Source organism: Peromyscus californicus, unplaced genomic scaffold (genome assembly GCF_007827085.1).
Source record: "Peromyscus californicus insignis strain IS unplaced genomic scaffold, ASM782708v3 Scaffold_17__1_contigs__length_78620276, whole genome shotgun sequence".
NCBI classification, from domain to species: Eukaryota; Metazoa; Chordata; class Mammalia; order Rodentia; family Cricetidae; genus Peromyscus; species Peromyscus californicus.
The window spans coordinates 51567616-51580785 of NW_026294469.1; the positions used below are offsets into that span (position 1 = coordinate 51567616).

Here is a 13170-nt window from a genome sequence, read left to right on the forward strand (position 1 = left end):
GGGCTAAGCCTGAGTGGCAGTTCCCAAGACGGAAATGGATGAGGGGGTGAGGGGAAGTCAGTAAATGAGGGGAAACCCTTGCCCCAACCTACCCCAAAGGCCCAGAAGCCAAAGACGATGATGATGAAGTCCACGGTGTCAGCCAGGAACATCAGCACATACACATCTGTTACAGCACTGTAGTCTGGGTGGATGAGGTCATAGAAAAACTGCCGAATGGGTACATATATTTGTAGAGTCCTGCAAGACAAGCCCACTTGTTTCAGATGGAGAGGAGGGGAAAGTGACTGATACCACTCTAATTCCATTTCTGCTCCTCTTTCTGTACAGGTCCCACCTTCTTCTCTGAGCTGGGCTTAGGCAGAATCCCCTGGAGAGATCCCTGCTCAAGGAGTACAGATGAGCTTGTTGCCAAAGCAGGTATGACCCGGAGGGTGCCGTGACTCTTCCCTTACTTGAAGCGTAACAGAGTTGCATAAAACCCTAAAAGCCAGGTACTGGGTATATGGCTGACTGGGTCTGGCTATTCACTCTATATGAGCCTGTGCTGCAGAATTCTCTATATTTTACCCTGGTTTTATGGGTAAAATTTAGGGTGACACTATGGCTGAGGCTAGAGGAGGATAAAGTGAAGGAGCCCATGAGGGTGTGAGACCTGGAGGTCCGGATCTGAGCATCTACGTTTTCTGCCTCTTCTGATTTGGAGTCTTATGCCCATCATGGTGTCTCTCTGCTGCTCTTGACTTTTGTTTACTTTCTCCGCCATCACCAGTGTGCCCACATGTTTATGGCTTGCCCTTCAAGCCCCTACCACACCTTCACTGTGATTTGGGTTCTGCATTTAAATCAAAGCCCCATTTAAGTGCTGCAGGCTCTCCACGTCTGAGCCTATCTATGGTTTGGGCTGGCCCTTGCTTGGTTCACATCACAATCCCAGCTCTGTTCTGTCTTTCTCCATGCTGGTGCTTGGACATTGCCTCTGTGAATCACCAACAAGTAGAGGGAGCTGTGAAGAAGGCTAGGGACCAACTGTAGGATACTGACTAAGTAGCCTGGCCCTATGCCATCCAGCTCCACCTCTGGAGGAAAGAGAGCATCATGGCTCCCATCCAATGTGAACCTCATGCTCCTCTCTGCCTCACTGGGCTTTCAGAAGCAAAGCCTGAAAGCTTATAAAGTGAACCCTTGACTTAGGCACTTACTAACAGATGTTCCTAAAGCAATGTAACCATGCATCACTTTATCCTGTCGTCACAGCTCTTCACTGAGTTCTTCACCTCTGGTTTATAGGAAGCCATTGGCACCAGTTCCCCAGATCAGTCAAAGTGCATGGCCCACACATTTCTACTCACTCACTTCTTTATGGTAAATGCCTTTGCCTTGATTAAATGCTCCTGAAGCTTCTCCATGTAAAGTTCTCTTTTGCTCTTCTGTTTAATGCTCAAAACACTGCTTCCTCTCTGGCTACTGTTTCGGGTGCTTGTGCTACCTAGAAAGAGCAGGAAAAAGAAGAGAAATCACAGACTTAAAGGCTCCCAGTGGATCTGTCAACAGAAATCCATTTGGGCATAGGGTTGGTTTTGCTGGCACTAGAGGATGCGGGGCACATGTGGTTTTAAGAGTAACTACTGAGTGTTTAGGAAGTGAACCTCTATGCTGTCATGAGGCTGGAATAGATCTGTGGGTTCATACCCAGTGGGTCTTCTCTGCATGGTTCAGGAAGAAACATGTAGGGGAATAATTTTACTTGTGTTCAGTAGTGCTCTAGGTCTTGGCTTTTCCAGATGGGGGTGTGTGACTCAGACTTATTTTTGTATCCTAATTTCTCCAACAGCAAAACCAATATGACTCGGACTCCCAGTATGGGCTTCAAAAGCAGGTTTTGAAGATAAATGCATGAATCCTGAAGAAGCATCAGACACAAGCCCATGACTACCAAGGCCCAAGTACTTCCAAATAGTAACTTTCTGATCACACTCAGTGTTTAGTAAGATATTAATAACCAGCTTAGGAAATAACCACACAGTTTTGTTAAAAGTCCCCAAATGAAGCTGATCCTTGTGACACATGCTTATACTTATAGCTATCTGGGAGGTTGAAGTTGGAAGATTTGAAAGTTCAAGGCCCACCTAAGCTACAGAGTTCAAAGCCAGCCAGTGGAATGAAGGGAGACATAACTCAGAATAAAAACTAGTAAAGCAGAAAGAGGTAGGGATAGAGCCCAGTGGTGGTACACCTGCCTAGTACACAATGTGAGAGAGACTCTGGGTTCAGTCTCCAGTATCCCCCTCCCAAATCTCCATTGATAAATTTTAAATCCACTTTCAAAATCTGCTATGATTTATATCATACCCAGTGGAGGTTTTATAGTTGATGAATAAATTATCATATGCCTCACGCTGCTACACATTAGGCTGTGTGCGGGCTGTCTTCCTCTATAACTTGAAGCCCTGGTCCCTGGATGGACTCACACATCTTGAACAATGAAGGAAGCTATACAGCTGAAACAGGATCTGAACTTGGGTCTGTCTGACGCCACAGCATGATTCTTCCATATTACAATATTTTCTCTTGATAGCACCCACCCACTTCCCTCCCCAGATGCCGAGGCACCAGAAAAAGAAGACTGACTGGGGCTTATTTCAGCCTGCAGGCCATAGAAGAGATACCTCTTTTGGACCTATTTGAAGAGAAGCTGGACCGTGGGGAGATCTGGGAGCTGCTGCAGGAACGTTTTCTCCGGATGGCCCCCGGCTGCTCTGGGAAGGTCACGTGCACAGACTCCACAGAGGCAGCCAGGTTGATGGACTTCAGTGAGTCTGAGGAACCTCTTCTGCCGTGATCCAGGGAGAGCTCATCATCAGACTCCCCCTTGTCTGTGCCGCTGTCAACAACGTCATCCTCATCCCATAAACCATGACACTGAGAAACAGAGAAGGTGACAGCTGAGGCTAGCATCTCAGGTGGGCCAACTGGCTGTCTTTCTTACAGTATCGATTCCAACATTCAGTCCCTTGAACTTGGAAATCCAAGGGAGGTGCGTCTAAGGAAGCTTGTACAGAACTGTGTGAGTGTCCTAGGAGAGTGGAGATGGCTGTTGGTGAAAAGAGTTTGTATAATTAGCTAAGACAAGGTGGGTAAAGATAGGCAGTTGGAGTAAGGATGAAATGATAGCTTCTTGATGTGTTAGAACCTTCTGGAACATATCAGAGTGCTCACTAGAAACAGCCATGGCCCACTTACTATCCACAGGTGAATTTAACCTTAGCATCCCACATTACAAGTGTCTCCTCCACTTTGGAGGATGATTCTGTCCTTCTCCCAGCCTACATGGTGGGCTGAGCCTTGGCTTACTCAAGACTCAGAACAAAACTGCAAATATTCTACGCAAAGTTTGTTGACCAGCTATGAGGCAAAGATTCTGGTGCCTACTGCAGATTCTGATTTACGCTGTAAGAAAATGGGATAAAGAGCTCTTACAGAGGGAAAGAATGTACAGACCAAGAGTCTGAGAACCCCTGGGTTTTGCTGGAGAAAGGTCCTGTTTGGACCACACATGACCTGCATGTAATGTGGCCCAGCTGTGTGTGAATCACCCCAGATGCTCTGTCTTTACATTTATTCCTCAACCTTGGCCTGTTCCTCCCCGTGAGTCATAGTTAGATGAAAAAGAAAGCTGAGCATAGTGGTACATGCCTGTCACCCTATAATTCAGGAGGCTGAGGCAGCAGGATCATAACTTTGATAACAGCCTGGCCTGCATAATGAGTTCTGGGCCAGGTTTGGATGCTGAGCAAGGCTCTGGATAGATTAAAAAAAAACGAAAATAAAAACAAAGCTCCAAGTTCTATTCTAAAAAGGATCTGATAAGGGCTGACAAAGGCGTGGTTTGATTAAATGAATTACAAACTTAAAATAATTTGGAAAAGGAAGCAAGGCAGAAAAAAGCAAGACCATGACAACAGGAACAGCAGCTCTGAAATAAGCTGTATAGCGATTTGTACACAATTATAGTGGACTGGCTTGTTTCTGTTAGTAGATTTTCTGTTTGCAACTTGCAGTACGTGAGAAGAAAAACATCCACATGATTGTTGAAAAACAGCCACAGAGGGGAACCAATATAGAGACCCATAGCCAGACATTATGTTCAAGAGAGACCTTGGAACACATGGCTCAAAACAAGATGTCTCCATCAAATCCCTCCTCTCAGAGCTCAGGGAAACACTCAGAAGAGGTGGCAGGAGTGGGGGATACAGAGGGGACAGAGGACACCAGGAGAACAAGACCCTCTAAAATAGCTAAGCAAAGTACATATGAGCTCAGAGAGACTGAGGCAGCAATCATTGGACCTACACAGGCCTGCACCTCTGTATATATATTATAGCTTTTGGTTTAGTATTTTTACAGGACTTCTGAAAGTGTGAATGAGTGGGTCTCTGATTCTTGTGCCTTCTCTTGAGGCTCTTTTATTTTTCTGTTGGCTTGTCTTGTCCAACTTCAATATGATGGTTTTCATTTTAGCTGTTTTACTTTGTTATGCTTTGTTGTTATCTCTTAGAAGTCTGTTCTTTTCTAATGAGAGACAGAAAGGGAGCGAATGCAGATGTGAGGGGAGATGGGGAAGAACTGGAAGGAGTAGAGAGAGGGGAAACTGCATTCAGATTATATTGTATGCGAAAAGAATCTATGTTTAATAAAAGGGAACATATATATGTATATATATCTTATATACATATACATACACACGTATACTATATACATATATAATGTGTGTGTGTGTGTGTGTGTGTGTGTGTGTGTGTGTGTGTGTGTGTGTGTGAGGTTGGAGGTGTATGTATATAAAATAAAAGGGTAAGAGTGGCTGTGACTGTGTCTGGGATGCATTGCTCTGCACAGGTCTTCCTCAGGCCATGGGGCCAACAGCTTCCTCAACGATGAGATTTTATAGGCACAGTAGTCTGGGACTCAGCCTGAGGTGCCTCTTACAGCTGTAGCTTCATGATAAGATACTGCCTGGTAAAAGCAGTATCACTAGAAGATGGGCAGGGGTGATGGGGAAGAGAGACAAGGTGTTGTCTCTGAGTGTTCTCTTATGCTCTGACTTAAACTAGTGCTGAAATGATACTGCATCTCCTTCAAGGAATGCTCTGCAAATTCTGGTAAACGCTCAACCCTGCCATCGGCCCCACTGCCAATAATGGCCCCAATGCTCAGGATCTCCACATCTCCTTCAAGCAATGCTCTGCAAATTCTGGTAAATGCTCAACCCTGCCATCGGCCCCACTGCCAATAATGGTCCCAATGCTCAGGATCTTCAGCACTGTTGCGGACAAAACCTATCAACATGGGGTAATGCACTGTTAACACTAGGTACCTTCAGAATGGAGCGATGGAAGAACAGAGCCAGCAGCTGAATGAGGTCATAAAGAACATAGCCCTCTTTCTTCTCCACTCCGATGATGTTTGGTGGAAAGTAGGGTTTGTCCTTGTTCAATTCCAACTCCTTATTCCAAGGAAAGAAGCCAAACTGGAAGAAATATTTTATCACAATCGCCACCTACATATGGATGACAGAAATAAAAAGTCATCCCTTCTAGGAATAGCAGTACATGAGAAATAGCAACGTAAGAATTAAGAAAAACATGGCTGCTGCACAGTTGCAGTGGAGGAGATGCTCTGTGTGGAGTAGTGTATTATTACCATGTATGATGATCTTAAAACTACTGGGTTTAAAGTGTTGGTAGCATGTTTCCTATCTCCAGAATAAGAGCAATGCTGTATTATTAAAAGTATCAACTAGGTGAAGCCAAGTCCCTGGATCACTCCTGTTGCCACGGGAATGACTGGTCATTTTCTGTTTTTGAAGAGGCAGTTTTTATGCTGACTTAATTATACATTTAATTATCCAGGTATTAAAATATGGAAGTTAGGACAAACTTGAATATGGATATATTTATATATTATATAAAGCTTTAATTTGTAAATTTTTCTGGAATACCATGCACTTGGGAGTGGAGACTTGGTGAGGTTTTGTTAATTTATTTTGGTGTTGAGGGGACTGCTATAATGTAGTTAGACATCATTTTTCTTTTCTTTTGTTAGTTTTTTGAGACAAGGAGTTTTAGCCCATAAACTCCAAAGGGACCCTGAATTTCTTTTCCAGGTGCCTCTGCCTCTCAGAGCATTGTGATTACAGGCACAGGGCTACCACTCCTGGTTTATATGGTGCAGAGGAACCCAGAGCTCTGCCTCTCTGAGCACTGTGATTATAGGCTCGGGCTATCACACCCGGTTTATATGGTGCTGAGGATGGAACCAGGGCTTGTGTGCTCTAGGCAAGCACTCCTCAGCTCTACACCAGGAAGGTCTGATTTATGCAGCATTTACTTTCCTCCACTGTATTTCCTTCCATATCCCTCTTCGAACCACTGAAAAACAGAAAGATTTGTCCCTACTTCTTTTATCGTGTGCAGCAAGGCTCTTGGGTTTCTTCACACAGTTGACATTATACAGGGAAGCAATGTCAACTGAATCTCTCATTTACTTTACTCTGAGATAGAAAATTAGAAATCCCTACTTAGGCAAGAATATTTTCTTTTTCTTTTTTTGGTTTTTCCAGACACGGTTTCTCTGTGTAGCTTTGAAGCCTGTCCTGGAACTCGCTCTGTAGCCCAGGCTAAGAATATTTTCAACATGCAAGCCATGTATCTCTTGCCCATTTCTACCCTCTGTTGTCCTCTATGACTCACTTAGTTAAGAACAGGGATCTAAGAAACTCTCCCACATGGTGGAGTTCGGTCCACAGAATGGCACCCTTTCCCTTAGCAGAGTCATTCATCTATGTCCTGAAGGGATGTAATGGAAGTGATGTTCAGGAATGGTTATTTTGGCCAGACTGTGAGGAACAGGTCAATCAGAGTAATGGACATGCACTTATCTGTGAATCACTCACTCATTCTTTTAAATCACGGCTATGACATACATACCACCAATACTTAATCCACATAGTTTTGAGACCATTTGCTATAAAATGTTTTCATCTGACTTGAATTACTCACAAACCTATGGTATTTCCAGATTGAAATGGCGCATCTTCCAGGAGCATTGTACTGTAAGCATTCATCACAATGTTGTTCAGAGTAAACTTTCCCTTCTGAGTCTGGGAGGAAACTTGGTCTTCATCATAAATGCCACAACTCCAAACACCACAGAAGCCTGGGAGCCTCACCTCCCCGCCCCCCCTCCCCCCGGGGTGGAGTTCTTATGGGACTTTGGAATCTTCTGTGTTTCACAGGAAAGATGGAAAACAAGGCCCTATGTATGTCCCTCATCTCCAACATGTCCTCCTGCCATTTAGGTTTTTAAGTGTTTGTGCTGGGATGCATGGAAAGTGACTTTAGGTTGAAAGACGGAAAACATGTGTGCCGCTGCATCAGACTGTATTCAAGGTGCTTTGCGGTTTGTTTAATTCTGGGTCCATGATTTGCATACGTACCGATACAGGACACTCTGCTTGAGCTGGCAAAAGATTGTTATAGTGAGAGTGGTTAATATCCCAGGTCTCACAGGAAGGCTTCCAAAGCCCTGTCTCCAAAAATTTTGCAATCTTTGGTCTACTACTGAATCCCACTGAAGCTGTCTCCTTGTGTGTTTTAATTGTGAACATCACCAGAACCTGCCTTTTGTAAGATGGGAGGGCTGAAAAGGTGTATAAATTGCCAGCCCTAGGCCACTATTGCTGATAACGATGGTTAGTGTAAGTCGGCCATGCAACAGAATGGCCTACCTCAGTATAGACGATGGCCATCATCCAGAAGCGCCGGCTGGGCCTGGGGACAGACAGCATGGCCCAGAGGAAGATGAGGATGGGCAGCAGGAGGGTGATGATGGAGGCAGAGATCATATGGTTAAGGATGATCACGAAATAGCACACCATTTCTGAGCGGGCTACCAGAGTGTTGTACATGGCATAGAACAGCAACAAGAACCGGGGCTGGTCCACATAGAACTTCTCAGATTCTTCAAGTTCATCATCATGGAACATCCTGTTGGAATGAGCACAATTGGACACTTGTCTCCACCTTTTCCAAATCAATGACTTGCACTGATGATGATCTCTTGGGTTGTGCATCTACACATCCTTCTCTCTGTGTGTTTATCCATAGGAATATAATAAGACAACCTCATACAGGTTGCTTATTCTTTGTCTAAAACACCTGGGAAGCGTCTGAGACACTGAAGGCCTTCATATCTTGGAGTATTAAATAACATAATGAAAATCTTAGATATGGAAATTAAATTTCAACATGCAACTAATTTATGCCTTATACATACCATATTGATACAATCTGAAGGTCATTTTATAGAATATTTTCCAGCGGTTTTATGTATACACAAAGTTTAAGGGCATGAATTCATCTATCTCCTGTACTGTGTGGATGCTTTTGAGCTCTTTTGTATTTCAGAGTATCTTGGGTTTTCAAATTAGGGATGCTCAACCTGTCTGCGACCTTATCAAAGAAAGAGGTATGAATCCAAATGTCACTGGATAGTTTTTGCTGAGTCAGTCACTCAAGTCACAGTGCTGTCCCAGGATTGTATGTTTACCTTGGATGTCTAGGGCTTTGTGCATATGTGACTAGAGTACACATGTTTGTGATAGCTCCCAGCTAAAGCTGGAGGCCGGCTTCCTTCTCTTACTTGTTCATCAGCAGCTCGCTGGCTGTCAGCTCATGAGTCAGAGGTGGTAAGATACTTGACTCCAGCTTGTCGGTACGGCTGTCATCGGGGCTGACTACCATGTGGTTCTTGGCCCCGGAGTCATCTTGTGAGGCAAAGGACAGATGCTCAAAGCTGACAGCCTTGCTGTAGGAGGGTGGGGCCTCTACATCCCCATCATCTGTGGAGAACTGAGGCAACTCCTCGTCCGGAGTTAGGCTGACCTCCTCTACCTCTGCTTCATACTCTGCTGCATACTCCTTGTCTTCTGCATCATGGAGCTCGGACGCCAGACCTTCTACCACCTCCTCTTCAGCTTCAGCCTCCACCTCCTCAATGGTTTCTGTTGTCCCTTGGCGTGAATACAGCATGGTGCACTGTGTGGGCTCGCTGTTAGGAAAGAGGATGGGCAGAGTGCTTGTCTTAGCATTTATACCAGCTTGGAACCTGTTCCAGTCCTTACGATACCACCTCAGAACTCCCAAGTAAAACCCTCAGGCACGTGAGAAAAGGAAACGCCCCCATTTTGTGGATCCCATGTGCTTTGTTCCTTCCAGAAATTCACTCCCAGTCTGCAGAAACTGCAAGCAGTAGCCTTCCAGATGCAAAAGTGGACAGTTAGCATTGCATCCTTCCAAACCAGAGCAAGTCACACACCCTGCAAGGAGCAACCCAGTCTATGCATAGAAGTGTTCAAAACAGGATCAGTATTCACAGCCATGAGCTCCAGGTTCATTTCCAAATCAGCACACATTGAGCATAGCATACCTACCGCCATCACTCCTTAAAGAAGAGAGCATATGGAAAGGAGAAGCCATGCTTGACTGTTCCATAGGTGTTTGACCAAGATGTGGTCTAGTCTCAGTCCTGTACAAGGGACTTGCCTAGGCCCATTGAGGGTGACAGAATCCATCAGATACTGGCTGAACTCAACAAGCACATGCTTTAAAAATCCCCCTTCTTTTATGTTGATCTCTTTCTTCGTCTTTTCTCATTCTTTGCCTCTATTTTCTTGGGATAAGCACCTTCCCCACTGAACCCTTACCTTCTCTCCTGTTCCCAGACAGTTCTCATGGGTTCTTGGTCTTGCACCTGGGGCCACCTATCTCTGTCTCTTCATAAGGTGGCCACCTTCTCAGCGCTTGCCCTAGCTCAGAGCTTTTTCCTATTTTCACAGGCCAACATCTCTCTCCCTTCCTTTCTTTTTTCTTCCGTTCATTCTTTCTTTCTTTTTGAAAATACATCCTTCCTGTAGCTTCCTCTATGCACTTCCCTGCTTTTATTATTTCTCCCTACTTCGGTTGCCCTGTGGCTTTTCCCCAGTGCTCCTCATTTCCTTTCTAGCTTTTCCCTAGCTTTCCTGGTCAAGCCCATGCAAGAAAGGTTAGAAATGAAAACAAAGCAGCCATTTTGAATTCATTGCATGCTGAAACCCATAGCATGCCTTTTCTGAACTGTTTGGCCCCTGAAGAGGAGACAGATGGGATCTGGTGGATGCAGGAGGACAGCGTGTCAGATTCTGAAATACATGTTGCTGTTGGACTGGCATTTGTGAGTAAGCAGGTTCCACAACACACAGAGATTCTCAAATGCAGGATACCAGTGTAGGCATGTCAATGAGTGATGAATGAATGGTGTGTAACTCAAGAGCGCTGGGTGATCATGTAGGTGCTAAACAAGCTCAGGGCTTTGGTCCTAAGTTTGTTACCCACCACCCTCCACACCCCTCAGAGGGCTCTGAGAGAGGCCTCACCAAAGTTGTGCTAAGACTTATCTCAGTAACACACGGCCTCCCAAGAAGCCATCGAACGGTCCAACACCCCAGGGAATGTTCAGGTCATGGGAGTCAGACCCACATTAGGTCTAACTTCCGAAGTGCCTGTAAGTGATGATAGGCATACTCTCCAAGGTTTAGGGTCACCTGAGGGTCTTAGAGATGAGTGTACTTTCAGGACTCTTCAAAGTGGAAGGATATAGCAAGTTTGCACCTGAAAGAGGATGTCTCAGAAGGCAAAGTGTATTGCCTACGCCAGGCCCCAGTGGGCCATACCATAGTGTTAACCCAGACAACTGCTAGCAAAAGGAAGACATGCCTCTGTTGTGTGAGACTACCAGATCAGAATAGAGTTGGCTTTGGCTTGTGTTATTTTCATGCCAGGATGAACACAGTATAGTCAGAGTCCCTGGTAACAACTCTAAGATTCGTTGGGGGTGGGGTAAGAGTTTTGCAGTTCTATGCAGATAATTTCATTTCTAACTGAACATTGCTTTCTGGCAAGATTTAATGAGAAAACATAAGCCCAGAATAATCCTTTCCAAACAAGGCAGATGGTAGTCTATAAAGCTGATGTATGTTTCTACGTAACATTCTTTTCAAAAGCCAAAGGTAAAATATATTCAATTTTCCTGCTAGGATATACATGCCAAATATAGACAGATTTATTTTGCATTAACTGAAAATGGTTATATTTGACAGACTTTTTCCTAATATATATTGATATGTATATATATATATATATATATATATATATCAGATATATATCTTTGAAAATTAAAAGTGGAAAGTATTTGTAAAATGGAGGACAACATTTCCAATGAGGGTTTTTAAGGAATGCCTAACAGACAGAACGAAGGTAGAGTTTTAGTTCAGGGAGTGTTGTCTTGGAAACAATTATGTCACAGAAAGTGCTATGGTTATGCATTTTGTTAGTCATGCAAATTCTTAAAATCAAAGCAAAAAAAGAAAGAAGAACAACGGCATTCATCTCATGAACTTATATTTGCAATGACATCCACGGGCAAGGGGTAGAAGGTACGGAACAAAGCATGCACAAGTTAAGCACCTGGATGCTACACTGCCACTGTCAGCTGATGAGGAAGACATGTCCATGCTGACCATTTTACGGAGCCTAGGCCGAGCGCGCTCGCTTGTTTTAGGAACAGAGTCTTGTCCATCTAAATCATCAAGGGTGGACTGCCTTGAGATCAGCAGGGTTGCTTCAGTGTAGCAGCTAGCAGCGCAAACAGTTACAGAAACACAGAGTTAAAACCCGGCGGTGCACCAAGTCACACAGGGACAACTGACCAACACACCGCCATGCGGCAACCACACACAAGAGCGCCACCGACAGGATGATTGTGGCAGCGGGGGCTCCAGGACAGGGAAGGACCTGTTCGGCGGGATAAATAAACAGAAGAAACTGGAATTGAAAAAAAAAAAATTTACTGGCTAGGGATAAGCTACCAAATGGCACTCTCTGGGCAAGACACAAAGCAATATAAGGACAAGGCCCAGGAGTCATCTTACAAAGTTCATATCCTTGTAGCTTTGCAGTGTGATAGGTTCTTTTGTGACTGAAGAAGGTATTCTTTTTTTGGAATTGCAAGCCCAAGTCCGTGGAGAACAATTCTCAACTCAATTGCATATGCCGAAATAACAGCATGTATAGTTGGTAGAAAAGATTTTAGTTTTATAACACATTCTTCAAAATGAGAGCTGGAAGCTCAGGAATACCACCACACACTGAGTCTTCCACCTCCTTTTCTGGACTCATCTGGACTAAGCCAAACCAGATTCCTTGCATGTAGAAGAGACGCTGATCTGATAGGTGGCTAGATATCAACCAACATAAAAAAATAAAATGGCACAAAAAAACAACAAAGGAATTCTAGCAATGCCAGACACATTTTGCCTGTTAATATTTCACTTTAACTAATTTCTACTACAAATCATGCTTCAAGTTTGGGTGGGTGTCCCAAGGGAGAGAACCCTTTGACTAAACTGACGAAACCCCTCATTTCCTGGTACCCAAGGGAACAGCCATAAGCGGAGCAGAACTGAGATGCCTTCACAGAAGGGGCACAGCAACTTCCAGGTGGCCGATTTCAAATGACAGCCACCCTTTATACCTGGGAACAATCCTCAGAAAGCAGTTAACAGCATTTGCAACAACAGAAGCAATGGTAGTAAGTCACACACCCGACTTTCTGAGGAACTGTTAGAAATTAGCTCACCATCTGAGCCTGGATTTTAAGGATTTCCATCAAAGGAAATCTGTATTCATTTGCTAAATTCCCATTCTGATTCCATCTACTGTTGTCTTATGTGAAATTTTTGTGACACGGATGTTGGGACAGAAGCTGTAAAGGGAACAGGCCACACTGGAGGAGGCTGGCCATATGAGCACCAGACCTGTCTGCCCCAAATGTGCAGGTATCTGAAGAATCTTCTGAGTGACATGCTACCTCTCTGCAGGGCATGGGTTCCCTGAGACCTCAATGGAGATGGATTTCTGTTTGAAGACACTGAGAGTGTTGCTCAGCCACTATGAAGGGCAAATTTGTTGATTCATGAACTTCTCACAAAGTGAACTTAGCATTTCATTTTATTTCATGTTAAAAATGAAAATCAAAATATATTATAGGCTATTTAAAATGATTTCTGGCTTCTCA

General features: G+C 44.2%; 1 protein-coding gene across 10 annotated transcripts in view; it reads right to left on the reverse strand.

Moving 5' to 3' along the window:
- Positions 1-13170, reverse strand: part of Piezo2 (piezo type mechanosensitive ion channel component 2) — a 372574-nt gene that overhangs the window by 19150 nt on the left and 340254 nt on the right. For 8 of the 10 annotated variants that reach the window (XM_052742300.1, XM_052742303.1, XM_052742301.1 and 5 more), the window contains 6 exons: positions 8701-9108; positions 7787-8045; positions 5375-5557; positions 2670-2922; positions 1357-1489; positions 93-240 (listed from right to left, as the gene is read on the reverse strand). In XM_052742300.1, coding sequence (XP_052598260.1) covers positions 93-240; positions 1357-1489; positions 2670-2922; positions 5375-5557; positions 7787-8045; positions 8701-9108 — 1384 coding nt within the window. Of the gene's footprint in view, positions 1-92; positions 241-1356; positions 1490-2669; positions 2923-5374; positions 5558-7786; positions 8046-8700; positions 9109-11561; positions 11730-13170 lie in introns of all 10 variants that reach the window. The other 2 variants (XM_052742308.1, XM_052742307.1) reach the window with 1 other exon arrangement.